Source organism: Myotis myotis, unplaced genomic scaffold, assembly GCF_014108235.1.
Source record: "Myotis myotis isolate mMyoMyo1 unplaced genomic scaffold, mMyoMyo1.p scaffold_m19_p_6, whole genome shotgun sequence".
Classification (NCBI taxonomy): domain Eukaryota; kingdom Metazoa; phylum Chordata; class Mammalia; order Chiroptera; family Vespertilionidae; genus Myotis; species Myotis myotis.
Window position 1 is genome coordinate 427,742 of NW_023416368.1, and position 15,871 is coordinate 443,612.

Genomic DNA, 15,871 nt, shown 5'->3' on the forward strand with positions numbered 1-15,871 from the left:
AAACACTCCATCCATGCTTTTGTTCCGGCCTCCGGTCCAGTTTAAGAACCCATTGTGGCCCTTGAGTCAAAAAGTTTGCTCACTCCTGGATTAACCAAAGATCTGTATGCATACTAGAGGCCCAGTGCACGGATTCATGCACTGGTGGGGGCCCTCGACCTGCCCTGTGGGGATCGGGAGGAAAGCGGCTCTCCGACATCACTGGAGGTCCCGGATTGTGAGAGGGCGCAGGCCAGGCTGAGGGACCCACCGGTGCATGAGTCCGTGCACTGGGCTTCTAGTAAAAAAAAAAAGTCAAACTCAGACAACACATAAATAAATAAATAAAATATCCCACCTTTGACTGCAAAGACTAAAAACTAAAATAAAAAATCATGGGGTACTTTTAAGAATCATTTCAGGAAACCGTAGGAGGAAATCTTTTCGACTTTCGCTTAGGAAATGGTTTCTTAGATCTGATACCGAAAGTACCAGCAACAAAAGAAAAACATGGAACTTCTTCAAAATTAAACGCGTTTGTGCTTCAGAGGGTGCCGCCAAGAAAGCAAGTGTGAAGAACCTCAAAGACCCGCTGCTGCAGGAGGGAAGCCAGACGGACAGCTCACATGCTGTGGTTCCTTCCGTGTAGCGTGTAAGGTCCAGAGCAGGCAAAGCCACGGGGACAGGAAGGGGGCGGGGCTCCAGGGGCTGGGGGCGGGGCCAGGACTCAGGGCGGAGCCAATGCTCAGGGTGGGGGCGGGGACCTGGGTAGGGCCAGGGCTCAGGGGCGGGGTCAGGGCTCAGGGCAGGGGCGGGGACCTGGGTGGGGCCAGGGCTCGGGGGCGGGGCCAGGGCTCAGGGCAGGGGCGGGGACCTGGGTGGGGCCAGGGCTCGGGGGCGGGGCCAGGGGCAGGAGGGGTGCCCAGGGGGAGGGGGAGGGCAGAGTGACTGCTGGGGGGCGGGGTCTCCACGGGATGGAAACGTTTTGGGACTAGACGTGAGGTGGTGGTTTGCACACATTGTCGATGTGCTAAATGCCCTGAACTCTACTTTAAAGTTGATTTCACTACAATGCGCCTTAAGAATATAAACTGTACCTTTTGCATTTAAAAATTATTGCAAAAGCAAGTTCAAAGACAACCCACAATGAGAAACAGTTGTTTACAAACACCTTAGGTGATAAGGGACTTGTACCCAGAATATATAAAGAACTCTCCATAATAAAAACCCCTAACTCGGTAACAAAAGGACCAATAATCCAGTTTTTGAAATGGGTAAAGGGTTTGAATCGACATTTCTCCAAAGATGGCACACAAGTGGCCGGGATACAGGTGAGAAGGTGCTCGAGGCCGTCAGCCAGGGGGGAGGGGCAAGCCAAGACCGGGTGGGATCGCAGCTCACACTCGGGGCGGCTGGCGCCAGGGACAGACAGTAACGGCGCTTACAAGAGGGGGGGACACACGCTGCGGGCACCAGGGCACAGCTGTTGGGAAAGTCTGGCAGGTCCTCGAATGTGAGAGAGTCGCCAGAAGACCCAGCGATTCTGCTCCAGGCTGGAGGCGAGAACGCGGCCACAGACACCGCACCGAGCTCACAGCGCACTCCCGGCAGAGACAGGCCTCGGGAGAGGAGACCGCCCGACAGACCGACAGGCCGCCAGACCGCCAGACCGACAGATCGACAGACCGACAGACCGACAGACCGACAGACCGACAGGCCGACAGGCCGACAGGCCATGGGAGAGGAGACCGTCCGACAGACCGACAGGCCGACCGGCCGACAGACCGACAGACCGACAGGCCGACAGACCAACAGGCCATGGGAGAGGAGACCGTCCAACAGACCGACAGGCCGACCGACCGACAGACCGACAGGACGACAGACCAACAGACCGACAGGACGACAGGACGACAGGACGACCGACTGACAGACCGACAGACCGACAGACCGACCGACTGACCGACAGACCGACAGGCCGTGGGAGAGGAGACCGTCCGACAGACCGCCAGACCGACAGGCCGACCGACCGACAGACCGCCAGACCGACAGGCCGCCAGACCGCCAGACCGCCAGACTGACAGACTGACAGACCAACAGACCGACAGGCCGACAGGCCGACAGGCTGACAGGACGATAGACCGACAGACCAACAGACTGACAGATCGACTGACCGACCGACCGACAGACCGACAGGCCATGGGAGAGGAGACCGTCCGACAGACCGACAGACCGACAGACCGACAGGCCGACAGACCGACAGACCGACAGGCCGACAGACCGCGGGAGAGGAGACCGCCGGGCGCCCTGAGCCCAGCGTGGCACACAGCACCCACCCACCGCAGAAGGTGCTGGGCTGCGGCTGCTGCTGAGCGAGGCGCCGGGGACGGAGCCTGTGTGTGTGACCCGCCAGCGGACGCCCCCTCACGGGCTGGAGCGGGAGCTGGGGGGGCGGCGGACGGTGCCGGTTTATTCCGGGACATGAAGATGTTCTGAAATTAGATGCCGGTGGCTGCACAGCCTGGGAGCTTCGCGCTTTAAAAGGGCGGGTTGTGTGAGTGTGAGTTACTCTCAATGAAGCTGTGATGAGTAAAAATAGTTGTGGGGTAGCGCAGCCCGAGTTTGCTAGAAACCCTCAAACCACGAAAGGAAAGGCTGACACATCTGACATCAAAGGGAAACCTTTCCACTGCGAAACCCCCTGAGCCAAGTCACGACAAGGAACCCAGAAAAACAGCAACTGCTGCTTCCAAGGGCTCAACTCCCTGAAGTGCAAGAACCGCGAGAAAGTGGGAGTCACTAGCCCGGCTGGCAGGAGACAGGGGACCCCGAAACCTCACACGGACGGGCGACTTCCTCCAAGACAAGGGAATCCACCGAAGACCCTTTGGGGCCAGTTACTTCTTCCCTTCAGCAAAGGGCCCGCCTCAGAGCCAGAGCGGGGGGCGGGGACAGGACGGGGACGGGACGGGCAGACCTCTCGGGCCGCAGTGATGCCGGGGTCCAACCCCAGCAGGTCCAGGGGTCCCCAAAGGTGTAGACGGAGTCGGCGAAGAAGGAAGGACACGGAGACAGTGTTCAGTTGATCAGCAGCCTAGCCAGGATCTCTAGCCAGGATCTCCAAGTTCTGGTCTGGATCTCCAGCGAAGTTCTGCTGTCTCTAGAGAACGTTCTGTGTAGGGTCTGTGCCTAGGTTCTGTCTCTCCTCGTTCTGTCTTCTTACATCTGTATTTATACCAGTTGATTCCAATCCTATCAATCTCTATTTCAAAGGTTAGGGCGTTTCTTATCTCCATTCCAGGGAGTAAAGATTATGTAGCTTAAGCATGATTGTTCGTAGTTAAAGTGATTAATTACCCACCTGGCACTTAGTTAAGAGGTTTTATTCCCTCCCTAACTTCAGGGGAAAATCCCTACCTGGGGAAACAACCTTTCTCAGAGACCTTGGTTAAAACACATAGTGCCAAGAAGGTGAGCAAACATATTAAGAACAGTATGCCATATATGCCAGGTCCCTTGAAACAGCAAGCATGGACCGGCTCCCGGCACAGTCCGACCCTGACTGTGCACATCCCCTGGCCCCCAGCCCCACCGGTACCAGCCTGGTCACTGGCCCGGGTCACAGTGGGAGGAGACGAGACCCACGTGTCCGTCCATGGGGCCACCTCTGCTTTAAGGACAACACGGGGCGTGAAGGGCCGCGGCTGTGCCCGTCCAGCACCGCGGGCCTCGCCCCGGTCCCAGCAGCTCGAGTTCTGGGCGCTTCTCCCCTCCTTCCTGACAGGCGTCTCCCCACGTGTGACTTCCAGCCCAGAGCCTCCTGCCCTGGGATTGCAGCAGCTCCCCACCTGCCTCCCCAGCCCCAAGGGGCCAGGCCCCATCTGCTCCACCCCCTCCTCTGCCCCACACCCCACCTGGGGCCTCCCCAGCCGTGCCTGCTGCCTCTCCACCTCATTTGGGCTGAGGAGGGCACCCACCTGTCCCCTCCCTAAGGCCTTCCCCAGGGCCAGCAACCTCCCCAGCCCCCTGCAGGGAGAGCTCAACAGTCGTGTCAGGGTGGGCAGGGGTCGTGACCTCCGTGGCACCCACGAGGGTGAGCGGTAAAACCCTAAGAGCAGGGGGGCCAGTCCTCGCACGGCTGAGCACGGCCCCCAGGTGTTGGGACTCAAGGACCAAAGCCCCAGGAGCTGCCCGTGGAGGGGCCCTTCACCCTCTCTCTGCAGCTGCCCCACAAGGGATGGGGGGTGGGAATCACCCCAGATGGGTCCCCAGCCTCAGGGCCCCCCAGGCCCAGCCCTGGAGCCTGGAGCACCAGGGATGAAGGGGCCTTCGAGGGCCCGGCCGAGGGCCCAGGGCGGCCTGAGCACCACCCCCCCGCCCGGCCATACCTCCACTTGGGCCTCCTCCCAGGCATCCAGGCGGACGGACTTGACCTTGCTGACCTGCGGGATGTTGCGGTGAATGGCGGAGCAGCTCAGGCAGATGAACACGCCCAGGGTATAGGAGGCCCAGTCGGGATCTGGAAGGCAAAGGCCAGAGTCTGGTCACGGGGGGAGTGGGGCTGGTCACAGCTGGGAGCCCAGCTGCAGGGGCCTCCTTCTGGCCTGGGCCACCCCTCTGTGCAGGGCAGCTGGGGAGGAGGCTCTCCCCAGGGGAGCAGCAGCGCCCTGACACCCCGCTGCCCTGGGGCCAGAGCTGCTCAACCCCCGAGTGGACATGCGTCCCGTGGGGGACGCTGACGACCCAAGTCCAAGGACGGACGCGCAACGACGCACACATTTGTCCCCTGTGACGGGGACCCTGGCTGGACCGTGCACACAGCACACTCAGGGGCGGGACACATCGTGCGTCCAGTTTATTGAGAAGGCTGAGCAGACACGCGTGTGGGTGATGCCGACCGGCAGGTGCTGACCCCCCAGCTCACATGGGAGGGGCCAGGGCTCTGTGCTTCTGTGGGTTGATGTCTCTCTGACCCACGGCACAGGGGCCCTCCTGTCCCCAGCTCAGCATCCAGGCCCCTCCCTGTCCCCCAGCTCAGAATCTAGGCCCCTCCCTGTCCCCCAGCTCAGCGTCCAGGCCCCTCCCTGTCCCCAGCTCAGAATCCAGGCCCCTCCCTGTCCCCAGCCCAGTGTCCAGGCCCCTCCCTGTCCCCCAGCTTAGCATCCAGGCCCCTCCCTGTCCCCCAGCTCAGAGTCCAGGCCCCTCCCTGTCCCCCAGCCCAGTGTCCAGGCCCCTCCCTGTCCCCCAACTCAGAATCCAGGCCCCTCCCTGTCCCCCAGCTCAGCATCCAGGCCCCACCCTGTCCCCCAGCTCAGAATCCAGGCCCCTCCCTGTCCCCCAGCTCAGCATCCAGGCCCCTCCCTGTCCCCCAGCTCAGAATCCAGGCCCCTCCCTGTCCCCCAGCCCAGTGTCCAGGCCCCTCCCTGTCCCCCAGCTCAGAATCCAGGCCCCTCCCTGTCCCTAGCTCAGAATCCAGGCCCCTCCCTGTCCCCCAGCCCAGTGTCCAGGCCCCTCCCTGTCCCCCAGCTCAGCGTCCAGGCCCCTCCCTGTCCCCCAGCTCAGCGTCCAGGCCCCGTCCTGAAGGCAGGAAGTGGAAGCCAGGAGGCAGGTCGCCGGCCCAAGACACAGCTTCTAAGTGACACTCGGAATAGAGACGTTTCAGAGAAAAAAGCTGCGTCGCCCGCGGGCCTGCCCAGCCTGACTCTCCCCGGGGCTGTGGGCATGGAGCTGCCTCCTGTGGGTGGACGGCTGGGGTGGGCAGGGGCTCCGGGTGGATCTAGGCGGCGGCGGCGGAGGAGGGGAAGTGCCCCCCTCCACAGGACCCCTCCCTGCACTGGGATTGGCTCACATCAGGGGGCCCACCAAGGCCTGCATGGGTCTGGGCAGTGCAGAGACCCCAAGGCCTTGGAGCCTTGGCTCTGGGGGGCCTCCCCCGCCCCAAGAGCTGTGCCAGGAGGGGAGGGCCCTCCCACCAACACGTCTGTGCGCCCAGCACACTCCTGCCCACCGCTGCTGCCTGCCCCTCCCCCAGGGCCGCGGCCGCAGTCTGCCAGCCCCCGAGCTGCGGCCATCCTTTCGGGGCGCACAGCACACCACTTTCTGCTTGGAAGACTCTCCCAGGCCGCCTCCAGCCCAGAGGCTGCCCCCGACCCCTGGGGAGTCCCCCCGCCCCCGCCGGCGCCTCAGCCCGAAGGTCCCCGCACACAGAGCTCCCTGACCACTGGGGGCACCAGGCAGAGGCCCTGTCACTTCCCACAGCACCCACCGCGGGCGTCTGTTCATCCGCCGCTTCACCGCCCACTGCCTCGCCCCGAAGGGAAAGGGGGGCGCCCGCGGGTGAGGGCCCGAGGCCGCCCTGCCCTGAGCTCCCTCCGCCACCGGGTGACCGCCGGCTGCAGAGGGCCAGGCCTGCACCCCGGGACCAGGGCCGGGAGGGGCCAGAAGCCAGGCATCTGGGGCCCCGGAGGCGGGCGGGCTCTGGGGGGGGCACCCCCCGGTTCTGAGCCTCCGTGGGGGCAGGGGACACCCACAGGCTCTCCAGGCACAGACAGGAGACCCCCCCAGACCGAGCTGTCGCGGGCACGCGGGACACGGGGTGTCCAGCCCCGGCCCGTCCCCTGGGCTCGCGCCACGCACGCGGCTGGACAGCGGCAGAGGCCACCGCAGGCCCCGCCCCGGGACGCCCTGGCCACGCACGGGCAGGCGGCCGCCTCGGCCCCAAGAGCCGGCTCCCTCTTTCCGAAAACGCTGTCCCAACAGGAAATGAGGAAACCCTCGGACCCACGGCCGGAACCTCGGAGACACCAACAGGGAGGAGGGACCCTGCGCCGGCACAGCAACGGGGCGCTCAGGCCGCGCGGACTCAGGGGAGACTGGCCGCGGGGCTGGGCTCGGCGGGGGTGGGGGGTGGGGGTCCGGGGCGGGGCCTCATGGGGGCGGGCCTCATGGGGGCGGGGCCTCATGGGGGCGGGGCCTCCCCGGCGGGGCACCGGGTGAGGGCGGGGCTGGGGCCCCAGCGGCAGTTTCCATGGAAACCACAGGCGTGGGGCAATCAGTGGTTTTTCTCCCGAAGCAGGAAAGGGGGCTGTGGCCTCCTCACGCCACCCACTCAGCGGCCAACCCCACGGGACACACAATCGCGGGGCCCACGGAGCCCCAGGGTGTGCTGTCCGGCCTCTCAGAGCGATGGCCACGCCCAGCTTTAGGGGGGACACGGGGGTGGCCCAGGGAGGCGGCGCCCAGACGGTGGCCACACCCTGACTAACATCTCTCCCAGATGACCTGCCCGAGGGCCAAGGGGGGGGGGTCACACCAGCCTGACCTCGCAGCTGGGGGGACCCATGGGGACCCCTGCCGCCCCCCTGGTGTGTGTGTGTCTGTGTGTCTGTGTCTCTGTGTGTGTCTGTGTCTGTATGTCATTGTGTATCTGTGTGTCCGTGTGTGTGTCTGTGTGTGTCTGTGTCTCTGTGTGTGCGTGTCTGTGTCTGTGTGTCATTGTGTGTCTGTGTGTGTGTGTCTGTGTGCGTGTGGATGTGCACACGTGTGTGGGGGCCAGAACCCACGTTGAGCAGATGCGTGTAAGGAGGGTTCAAGAAGTTTCAAGCCCTAGCCCAGGGGTGGGCAAACTTTTTGACTCGAGGGCCACAATGGGTTCTTAAACTGGACCGGAGGCCGGAACAAAAGCATGGATGGAGTGTTTGTGTGAACTAATATAAATTCAAAGTAAACATCTACACTAATAAAAGAGAAACATGGTAATTGGTGTACGACCGCTACCCTTCCCATTGGCTAATCAGGGAGATATGCAAATTAACTGACAGCCAAGATGGCGGCCGGCAGCCAGGCAGCTTGAAGCTAACATGAGGCTTGCTTGCTTCAGTGACGGAGGACTCCAACGTTCCCCGCCTGCCTTGCAGGCCTCTGAGCCTGCAGTTTGAACATTGTAACAAACATAGAAGCTAAAAAAAACCCCGGATCTCAGAGCTGGAGTCAGAGCTGGAGTTATACATTGTTTCGAACTGAAACAAACCAGATACCTACTTTCAGTAGCGGAGGCCTCAGAGCTGGAGCCAGAGCTAAAGCTGGCCCAGAATAAAAAAAAAAAAAAAAGAAAAAAAGGAGCGGTTGGGAGCTTCCGTCACCCCCAGCCTGAAAACAGCCCTCAGCCCCTCACCCAGACTGGCCAGGCACCCCAGTGGGGACCCCCACCCTGAAGGGTGTGTGACCAGCTGCAAACAGCCATCATCCCCTCACCCAGGCTGGCCAGGCACCCCAGTGGGGACCCCCACCCTGAAGGGTGTGTGACCAGCTGCAAACAGCCGTCATCCCTTCACCCAGGCTGGCCAGGCACCCCAGTAGGGACCCCCCACCCTGATCCAGGACATCCACCCTTCAGGGCACACCAGCCAGCCCCACCCATGCACCAGGCCTCTATCCTATATAGTAAAAGGGTAATATGCCTCCCAGCACCAGGATCAGGGGAGCCGAGAGGCCTCCCAGCACCAGGATCAGCGTGACAGGGGGCAGCGCCCAAACCCCTAATCGCCCTGTGGCTCTGTGTGTGACAGGGGGTGGGGCCACAACCTCCCTATCCGCCCTGCTCTGTTCGTGACAGGGGAAGGCACCCCAACCTCCTGATCAGCCCTGCTCTGTGCCTGATACGGGGGAGCTCCCCAACCTCTGATTGCCCTGCGGCTCTGTGTGTGACAGGGTGCGGTGCCCCAACCCCCTAATCAGCCCTGCTCTGTGTGTGACGGGGTAGAGCCATAACCCCCCCATCGGCCCTGCCCTGAGTGTGAGAGTGGCGGTGCCCCAACCCCCTGATCAGCCCTGCTCTGTGTGTGACAGGGTGCGGCGCCACAACCCCACCCCCCATGGGCCCTGCTCTGTGTGCGATGGGGTAGAGCCATAACCTCCCCATTGGCCCTGCCCTGAGTGTGACAGTGGCGGCGTCCCAAACCCCTGATCGGCCCTGCTCTGTGGGTGACGGGGGCGGTGCCCCAACTCCCCTATCGGCCCTACTCTCTGAGTGACAGGGGGGAGCTCCTCAAGCCCCTGATGGGCCCTGCTCTGTGCGTGACAGGGGGGAGCTCCCCAACCCCCTAATGGGCCCTGCTCTGTGCGTGACAGGGGGGAGCTCCCCAACCCCTTGATCGACCCTGCTCCGTGCGTGACAGGGTAAGGAGCCCCAACCCCCATGATGGGCCCTGCTCTGTGTGTGACAGGGGGCAGCGCCCCAAACCCCAGATTGGCCCTGCTCTGTGCGTGACAGGGGGTGGCACCACAACCTCCCCATCGACCCTGCCTTGAGTGTGACGGGGCGGTGCCCCAGCCCCCCAATCAGCCCTACCCTGAGCGTGACTGGGGGTGGCATCGCAACCTCCCGATCCGCCCTGCTCTGTGCATGACAGGGGGCGGTGCCCCAACTCCCCAATCGGCCCTGCTCTGAGCCCGACCAGGGGCTGTACCTAGGGATTGGGCCTGCCCTCTGCCACCCGGGAGCAGGCCTAAGCCATCAGGGCGTTATCTCCCGAGGGGTCCCAGACTTCGAGAGGGCACAGGCCAGGCTGAGGGACCCCCCTTCCCCCTGAGTGCACAAATTTTTGTGCACCAGGCCTCTAGTCATTACATAAAAGGGTACGGTCTTTTTTTTTTTAGTTTTATTCATTTCAAACGGGCCGGATCCGGCCCGCGGGCCGTAGTTTGCCCACGGCTGCCCTAGCCAGTTTGGCTCAGTGGATAGTATGTCCACCCGCAAACCAAAGGGTCCCGGGTTCGATTCTGGTCAGGGGCATGTACCTCGGTTGCAGGCTTGATCCCCAGACCCAGTTGGGGTGCAGACAGGAGGCGACTAATTGATGCTTCTCTTGCACATCAATGTCTCTCTCTTTCCCACCCACCCCTCCCGTCCACTCTCTCTAAAAATCAATGAAAATATCCTCAGGTGAGGATTAACAGCAACAAAGTTTCAAATTAAGAAATGGAGACACTAAACCTTTAAAATAAGAATAAAAAGACCACAATCCCAACCAGGTGCACAAGCCCCCCATCAGCTCTGCCCCCCTCTATATAAGCCCCCCATCAGGTCTGCCCCCCTCTATATAAGCCCCCCATCAGCTCTGCCCCCCTCTATATAAGCCCCCCATCAGGTCTGCCCCCCTCTATATAAGCCCCCCATCAGGTCTGCCCCCCTCTGCACAAGCCCCCATCAGAGCTGGGAGGGAGACAGGAGGGAGGGTGTCCACATGCACAAACCCCACATCCTGAGCTCAGACTCCTCCTTGGGGGAAGGAGGGCCTGTGGTGGGCAGAGCTGGCTGGGATACCCCAGCACCAGGACCCCTTCATCCGGCCAGGAGCCCCACACCCTCGTCCTGGGCTCCATGTCACTGTGCCTCTCTTCCCAGGCCAGACAGAGGAACTGGCCGGACCTGCTCCTGCTCTCTGGCCTCCTGTGGGCAGCCAGGAACCAGAATCCCTGCCCCATGGGCTGGAGTCGAGCTCCAGGGCCTGTGAGACCACGAGGCCAGTGGGTACCACCCTGGGCCTAAGGGTGGGGAGGGCCTGGGATGGAGCCCATGGACCCTATAGTAACAGGAGGGTGGGAGACGGGACCAGGCCGGAAGCTCAGGTACACGCCTGCCCCAGCCCACAAACGGGGGGCTGCCCCCGTGTCCCAGGCCACTGCCTGACTCTCAGTCGGGAGACATCGCCTGTGGCTCAGGGCAGGCCGTCCCAGGCACCAGCTCCCCAGCTGCCAGCGCTCCGTCTGCCCCTGCTCTGCCCGCCTTCTCCAGGCCGCGCTGGCTGACTCAGCCCCCTGTCCGTTTCCGGGAGGTGGACGGACCGGGACACGTGAGGCAGGTAGGGCTGAGCCAGCAGAACAGGTGCGTCCCGGCAGCCACGGCCCAGCAGGGGAGGAGGGGCTGGCCCAGCCCCGTGGCCGGCTCCCAGGCCTTTGCCCTTCCTGAGGCGAGGCTGTGAGAGGAGGGCTGAGATTCTGTGCTGACAGCCACGGGGCTGGCTCTGGGGCGGCTCAGGTGGGAGGGGCAGCCTGGGCCCATGTCCGTGTCTCCTCGCCAAGGCCCCCTCCCCTCCCAGCCCCGCCATGGGGGGCAGCCCAGGCCCCTCACCCTGCCAGGGGGTGTCACCTCCACAAGCTACATTTAAAGAAGAATTCATACCGATCCTTCTCACTTTCTTCCCAGAACTAGAGGAGGAGGGACTACTTCCCGTCTCGTTCTAAGGCCTGCATGATCCTGATACCAAAACAGGCAAGGAGCCACAGGAAAGGGAATCGCAGGCCAACATTCTCACGAACACAGATGCCAAATCCTCAACAGAAGACGAGCAAAACGCACTCAATGAGACATTAACGGGATCACACGCCAGGGTCCAGGGAGTCCAGTCCAGGGACGCAAGGCCGGTCCAACACCCGCAGGTCAGTGTGAGAGGCCAAACTGACACACAGGAGAGAAACCGCACGATCGTCTTGCAGATGCCAGAAAGGCCCTTTAGGAGACTCAACACCCACTCACGACAAGGACCCTCAACAGAGGAGCGCGCCTCCGCAGGACAAAGACCACGGGTGACCAGCCCACAGCGAACATCACGCTCAGGGGTGAAGACGGAAAATTCGCCTCTAAGATCAAGAGCAAGACAAGGATGCCCCCCCCCCCCTTCTATGCAACTGGTCCCGGGCGTTGTGGCCAGAATTAGGCAAGAAAGACAAAAAGTCACCCCACTCCGAGAGAAGTGGCAGTTTCACTCTTGCAGGTGACGCCATGTGGAGAAAATTCTAACGGCTCCACCCAAAACTGTGAGAACTAACAGACAAACTCAGCAAAGTCGCAGGACACAAACCTCAACATACAAATATCTCTTGTGTTTCCGGACACTAATACACCGTCAGAAAGAGCCATTAAGAACATAATCCCCTTATGGTCGCAATAAAGAGAATAAAATTACCAGGAACAAGTCTAACCAGGGACACAGCTAGGCATTTGCAAAACATGGGGACAAGCTCTGAAGAGACATTTTCCCAGACACATCACAGGAGGTGAAAGGCCCGCACACGGGACTATAAAACGTCGATGGAAGAAACCAAAGACTTGGAGAAACGGAAGGGTGCTCCTTGCTCAGAACTGGAGGAAGGGGCGTCGTTAACATGGCCATCTTGCCTACAGCAATCTACAGATTGCACGCAGTCGCTACCAAAATCCCCCTCCGAAGGCGTATGGAACCTCTGAAGACCCAGAATAGGCCACGCAACCCTCAAGAGCAGGGAAGCCGCAGGCATCATACGCCCAGATTTCAAACTGCATTACAAAGCTACGGTAATTAAAACAGCATGGCATCGGCATAAAAACGGGCGCATAGAGGAATGGACTAGAGAGCCCAGGAGTAAACCCTCGCACACATGGCCGGTGACTGGACGACACAGGAGGGAACGCGCGGTGGGGAAAGAGCAGTCTCTCCGTCAACGTGCTGGGAAGCCTGGGCAGCCTCGTGCCGACAGTGAGGCTGGACGGCTGTCTGACTCCGAACACACAGATCAACTCCAAATGGGCTTAAAATTCGAGGTAAGACTTGGGACCATAAAACGCCCAAACAAAGCATAGGTGGTGAGCTCCCTGACAGTGGTCTTGGCAATGTTTTTTGGATTTGAAACCAAAAGCAAGAAGGCAAAGCAAAGTGGGGCCACACAGAACTAAAACCTACTGAAACCTGCAGCAAGGGGACCCAGCAACAAAACGAAAGGCAGCCAACGAACGAGAGCAACCAGCGCAGATCGGATCGATAAAGGCTTAACGTTCAGAAACACAAAGAACTCAACAAGCCCTGGCCGGTTGCGCAGTGGCTAGAGCTTGGGCCTGCGGACGGAAGGGTCCCGGGTTCGATTCTGGTCAGGGGCACACGCCCGGGTTGCAGGCTCGATCCCCAGTCGGGGGTGTGCAGGAGGCAGCCCATCAATGATGCTCCCTCACCACTGATGTTTCTCTCTTTCTCTCCCTCGCTTTTCATCTCTGAAATCAATAAATATACACATATACATATATATATATTAAAAACAAAGCAAAACAAAAACTCATACAAGTTCAACAACAAAAAACCCCAAACCAAAAACACCCAATCATTAAAACATGGGCAGGCTGGGTGGAGGGGGGCAAAGGCCGGGGGAAATGGGGACATCGGGAATAGCGTCAACCCTTAAAAAAGCAACAACAAACAGAACACGGGAAGACGCTCTGAAGACGCCCCCAGGTACCTGGAAGGTGTTCAGCACCCGTCACTATTCACCAGGGAAACGCCAATCAAAACCACGGCCAGCCATCGCCTCCACCGGGCAATGGTGCTCACCGGAGACCGGGACCAGGCTGGCGAGAGGGTGGAGACAGGGAGCCACGGGCCCTGCTGGCGGGGGTGCCAATCGGCGCAGCCCGAGAGAAGGCGGCCCAGGCCCGGCTGCGCGTGGACCCAGCGACACTGGAACCCGGAGGAAAGGCGCGCGCACTGTGTCCTGGCTGACAACGGCCATGTCCCCATGTCCGGGCGGCCGGGGCCTGCGCACAGGTGAGCGGAGGTCCGTGGGTCCACGCACACGCACTGGCTATGCCGCAGCCGTAAGGAGGAGGAAACTTGCCCGGCGGCGCGGCTCAGTGGCTGAGCTTCGGCCTAGGAACCAGGAGGTCACGGTTCCATTCCAGGTGGGGGCACAGGCCCGGGCTGGGGGCTCCATCCCCAGTGAGGGGCGCGCAGGAGGCAGCCGATCCATGATGCTCTCTCATCACTGATGTTTCTATCTCGCCCTCTCCCTTCCTCTCTGAAATCAATAAAAATATATTTAAAAAAGAAGGAAACCTTGTCATTTAGGACAACGTGGATGAACCCTGAGGGCGTGTGCTGAGTGGAATAAGTCAGAGAAAGACAAATACCACCTGTGGAATCTAAGAGAAACAAACAAACCCCAAACGCACAGAGAGAACAGACGGGTGGCTGTCAGAGGCGGGAACATGGGTCCGGAGGGTTAAACGGAAAAGCTTCCAGTAATAATAAGATTTCTGGGTGTGTCACACACACCACGGCGACCACAGCTCGTACCGTGTCGAACCCTTGAAAGTTGCTAAGAGAGTGAATCTTGAAAGCTCTCATCACAAGAAAAAGGCATTGTAAGGTGGAGGAGGGCAGGGAGGGCATAAATGGTGATGGAAAAGAATTTAATTTAAAAAAATAACTTGTTACTATGTGAGGAGATGGAGGTTAAGTACAGTTACTCTGGCGACCACTTCACAGCACACGCGACTATTTAATGGTTATGGTGTACATGTGGGACTCCTCTAAGTTATATGTCTGTTATATCTGAATTTTTAAATATGTTTTTATTGACTTCAGAGAGGAAGGGAGAGGGAGAGAGGGAGAAGCATCAGTGATGAGAGAGAATCATTGATCGGCTGCCTCCTGCACGCCCCACACTGGGGATGAAGCTCAAAACCCCGGCCTGTGCCCCGACTGGGAATCGAACTGAGACCTCCTGGTTCCCAGGCCGACGCTCAGCCCTGAGCCGTGTGGGCCGGCACGTCGCCTTTTTTAACAGAAGAGTCTACCTCGCGGTGGCCTGTGGAGGCCGTGCTCCCTGAAACACGCCGGACCCAGGACAAACCTGCGCGCTGCACTCACGGAGACCCGTGGCAGAGCCGGTGCAGGGGTGCGGGCTGCGGGGGTGGCCGGCTGTCCGGCCGGCGAGAGGCAGCGTGATGGGCACGGCGGGACGGGGCCACACGCAGGGTGAACGCATCGGGCGCCACGCAACGCTGCACTCCAGCGGCTGAGATGGCAGCTTGGCGTTGTGCATTGTAACACAATGAGAGGGAAAAGGCACCCACTGGCCTGGCCGCCGAGGGCCCGACAGGCAGTGGGGGGGGGGGGGGGGGTAGAGCAGGAAGTCCCGGCTTCTCCACAGCGACCACGCCCCTCCTGGCCCTGCCACCCGCGACCCAGCAGGGTCCCCCCCAGTGCTTTCCTCACAGCGGACCCGCCCAGACGCCGGCTGCGGCCGTGGTTGGACAGGTGCGCACCCGGGGAGGCACCTGCAGGAGGCACCTGTGCGGGCGGGGCTGCCCTGAGTGCTCGGTGCCCCCGTCTGCAGGGTCCCCGTGGTGAAGGTGACGTTCGGGCGGGGGTGGGCGGGCTGGGGGTCAAGGAGGGAAAGGGGTCGTGTGTAACACTTTCAACAATAAATAATTACTTTTAAAAAAGGAGGTCTCGCCCACGCCTGGAACTTCAGGTCACCGTGTCAGGCCTGGGAGCCGCTGCTGTCAGTGAGCCTGAGCCAGGGCTCCTGGACACGAGCAGTTCAGCTCACACTCCGGCCACAGACACACCGGCTTCCCAACAGACGCCTAGCCGTCAGCAGGAACACCCGTGGGAGCTCTGCACGGACCGCAGGTTAACAGATACCTGGTTTCTGACCGCGGGTCCAGGCAGGGGCGCGGGCGGAGCCTCTCCCAGCAGCAGCTCAGGGCTCCTGGTGGGACCACCCTGCACAGGCCGCCCTGGGGAGGCTGGGAGACAGGGCCCGTGTTCAATGTCATGGGGGAGGGTCGGGAAGCGGGTGTTGGGGGCTGCAGGGGTCCCCAGACCTCCTCCCTCCCCCAGCCCTCGCAGGGCCAGCTGGCAAGCCTGCCCAGGTCCAAACACCCCGGCCCGCACTGTCCTGCTGTCCAGGGCTGATGCCGGCTGGCCGAGGTGGGGAGAGCTAGTGCCAGCGTAACACCCGGCCCCTCCGCCTGCCGGGGCAGTGCCAGAGGGGTTCCTTGCCGCCATCTGGGCCCCAGCGGCGGCTTCAACTGGAGAAGGAGGGTGTGGGGGCCTTCGGGCAGCGGGCCGTGGGCAGCGAG

At 61.3% G+C, this 15,871-nt stretch overlaps 1 protein-coding gene across 3 annotated transcripts in view; it reads right to left on the reverse strand.

Moving 5' to 3' along the window:
* The window catches only part of ADAP1 (ArfGAP with dual PH domains 1), a 43,682-nt gene that overhangs the window by 26,222 nt on the left and 1,589 nt on the right, over positions 1-15,871 (reverse strand). For all 3 annotated transcript variants that reach the window (XM_036315465.1, XM_036315464.1, XM_036315463.1), the window contains exon 2: positions 4,365-4,495. In XM_036315465.1, the coding sequence (XP_036171358.1) occupies positions 4,365-4,495 (131 nt within the window). The remainder of the gene's footprint in view (positions 1-4,364; positions 4,496-15,871) is intronic.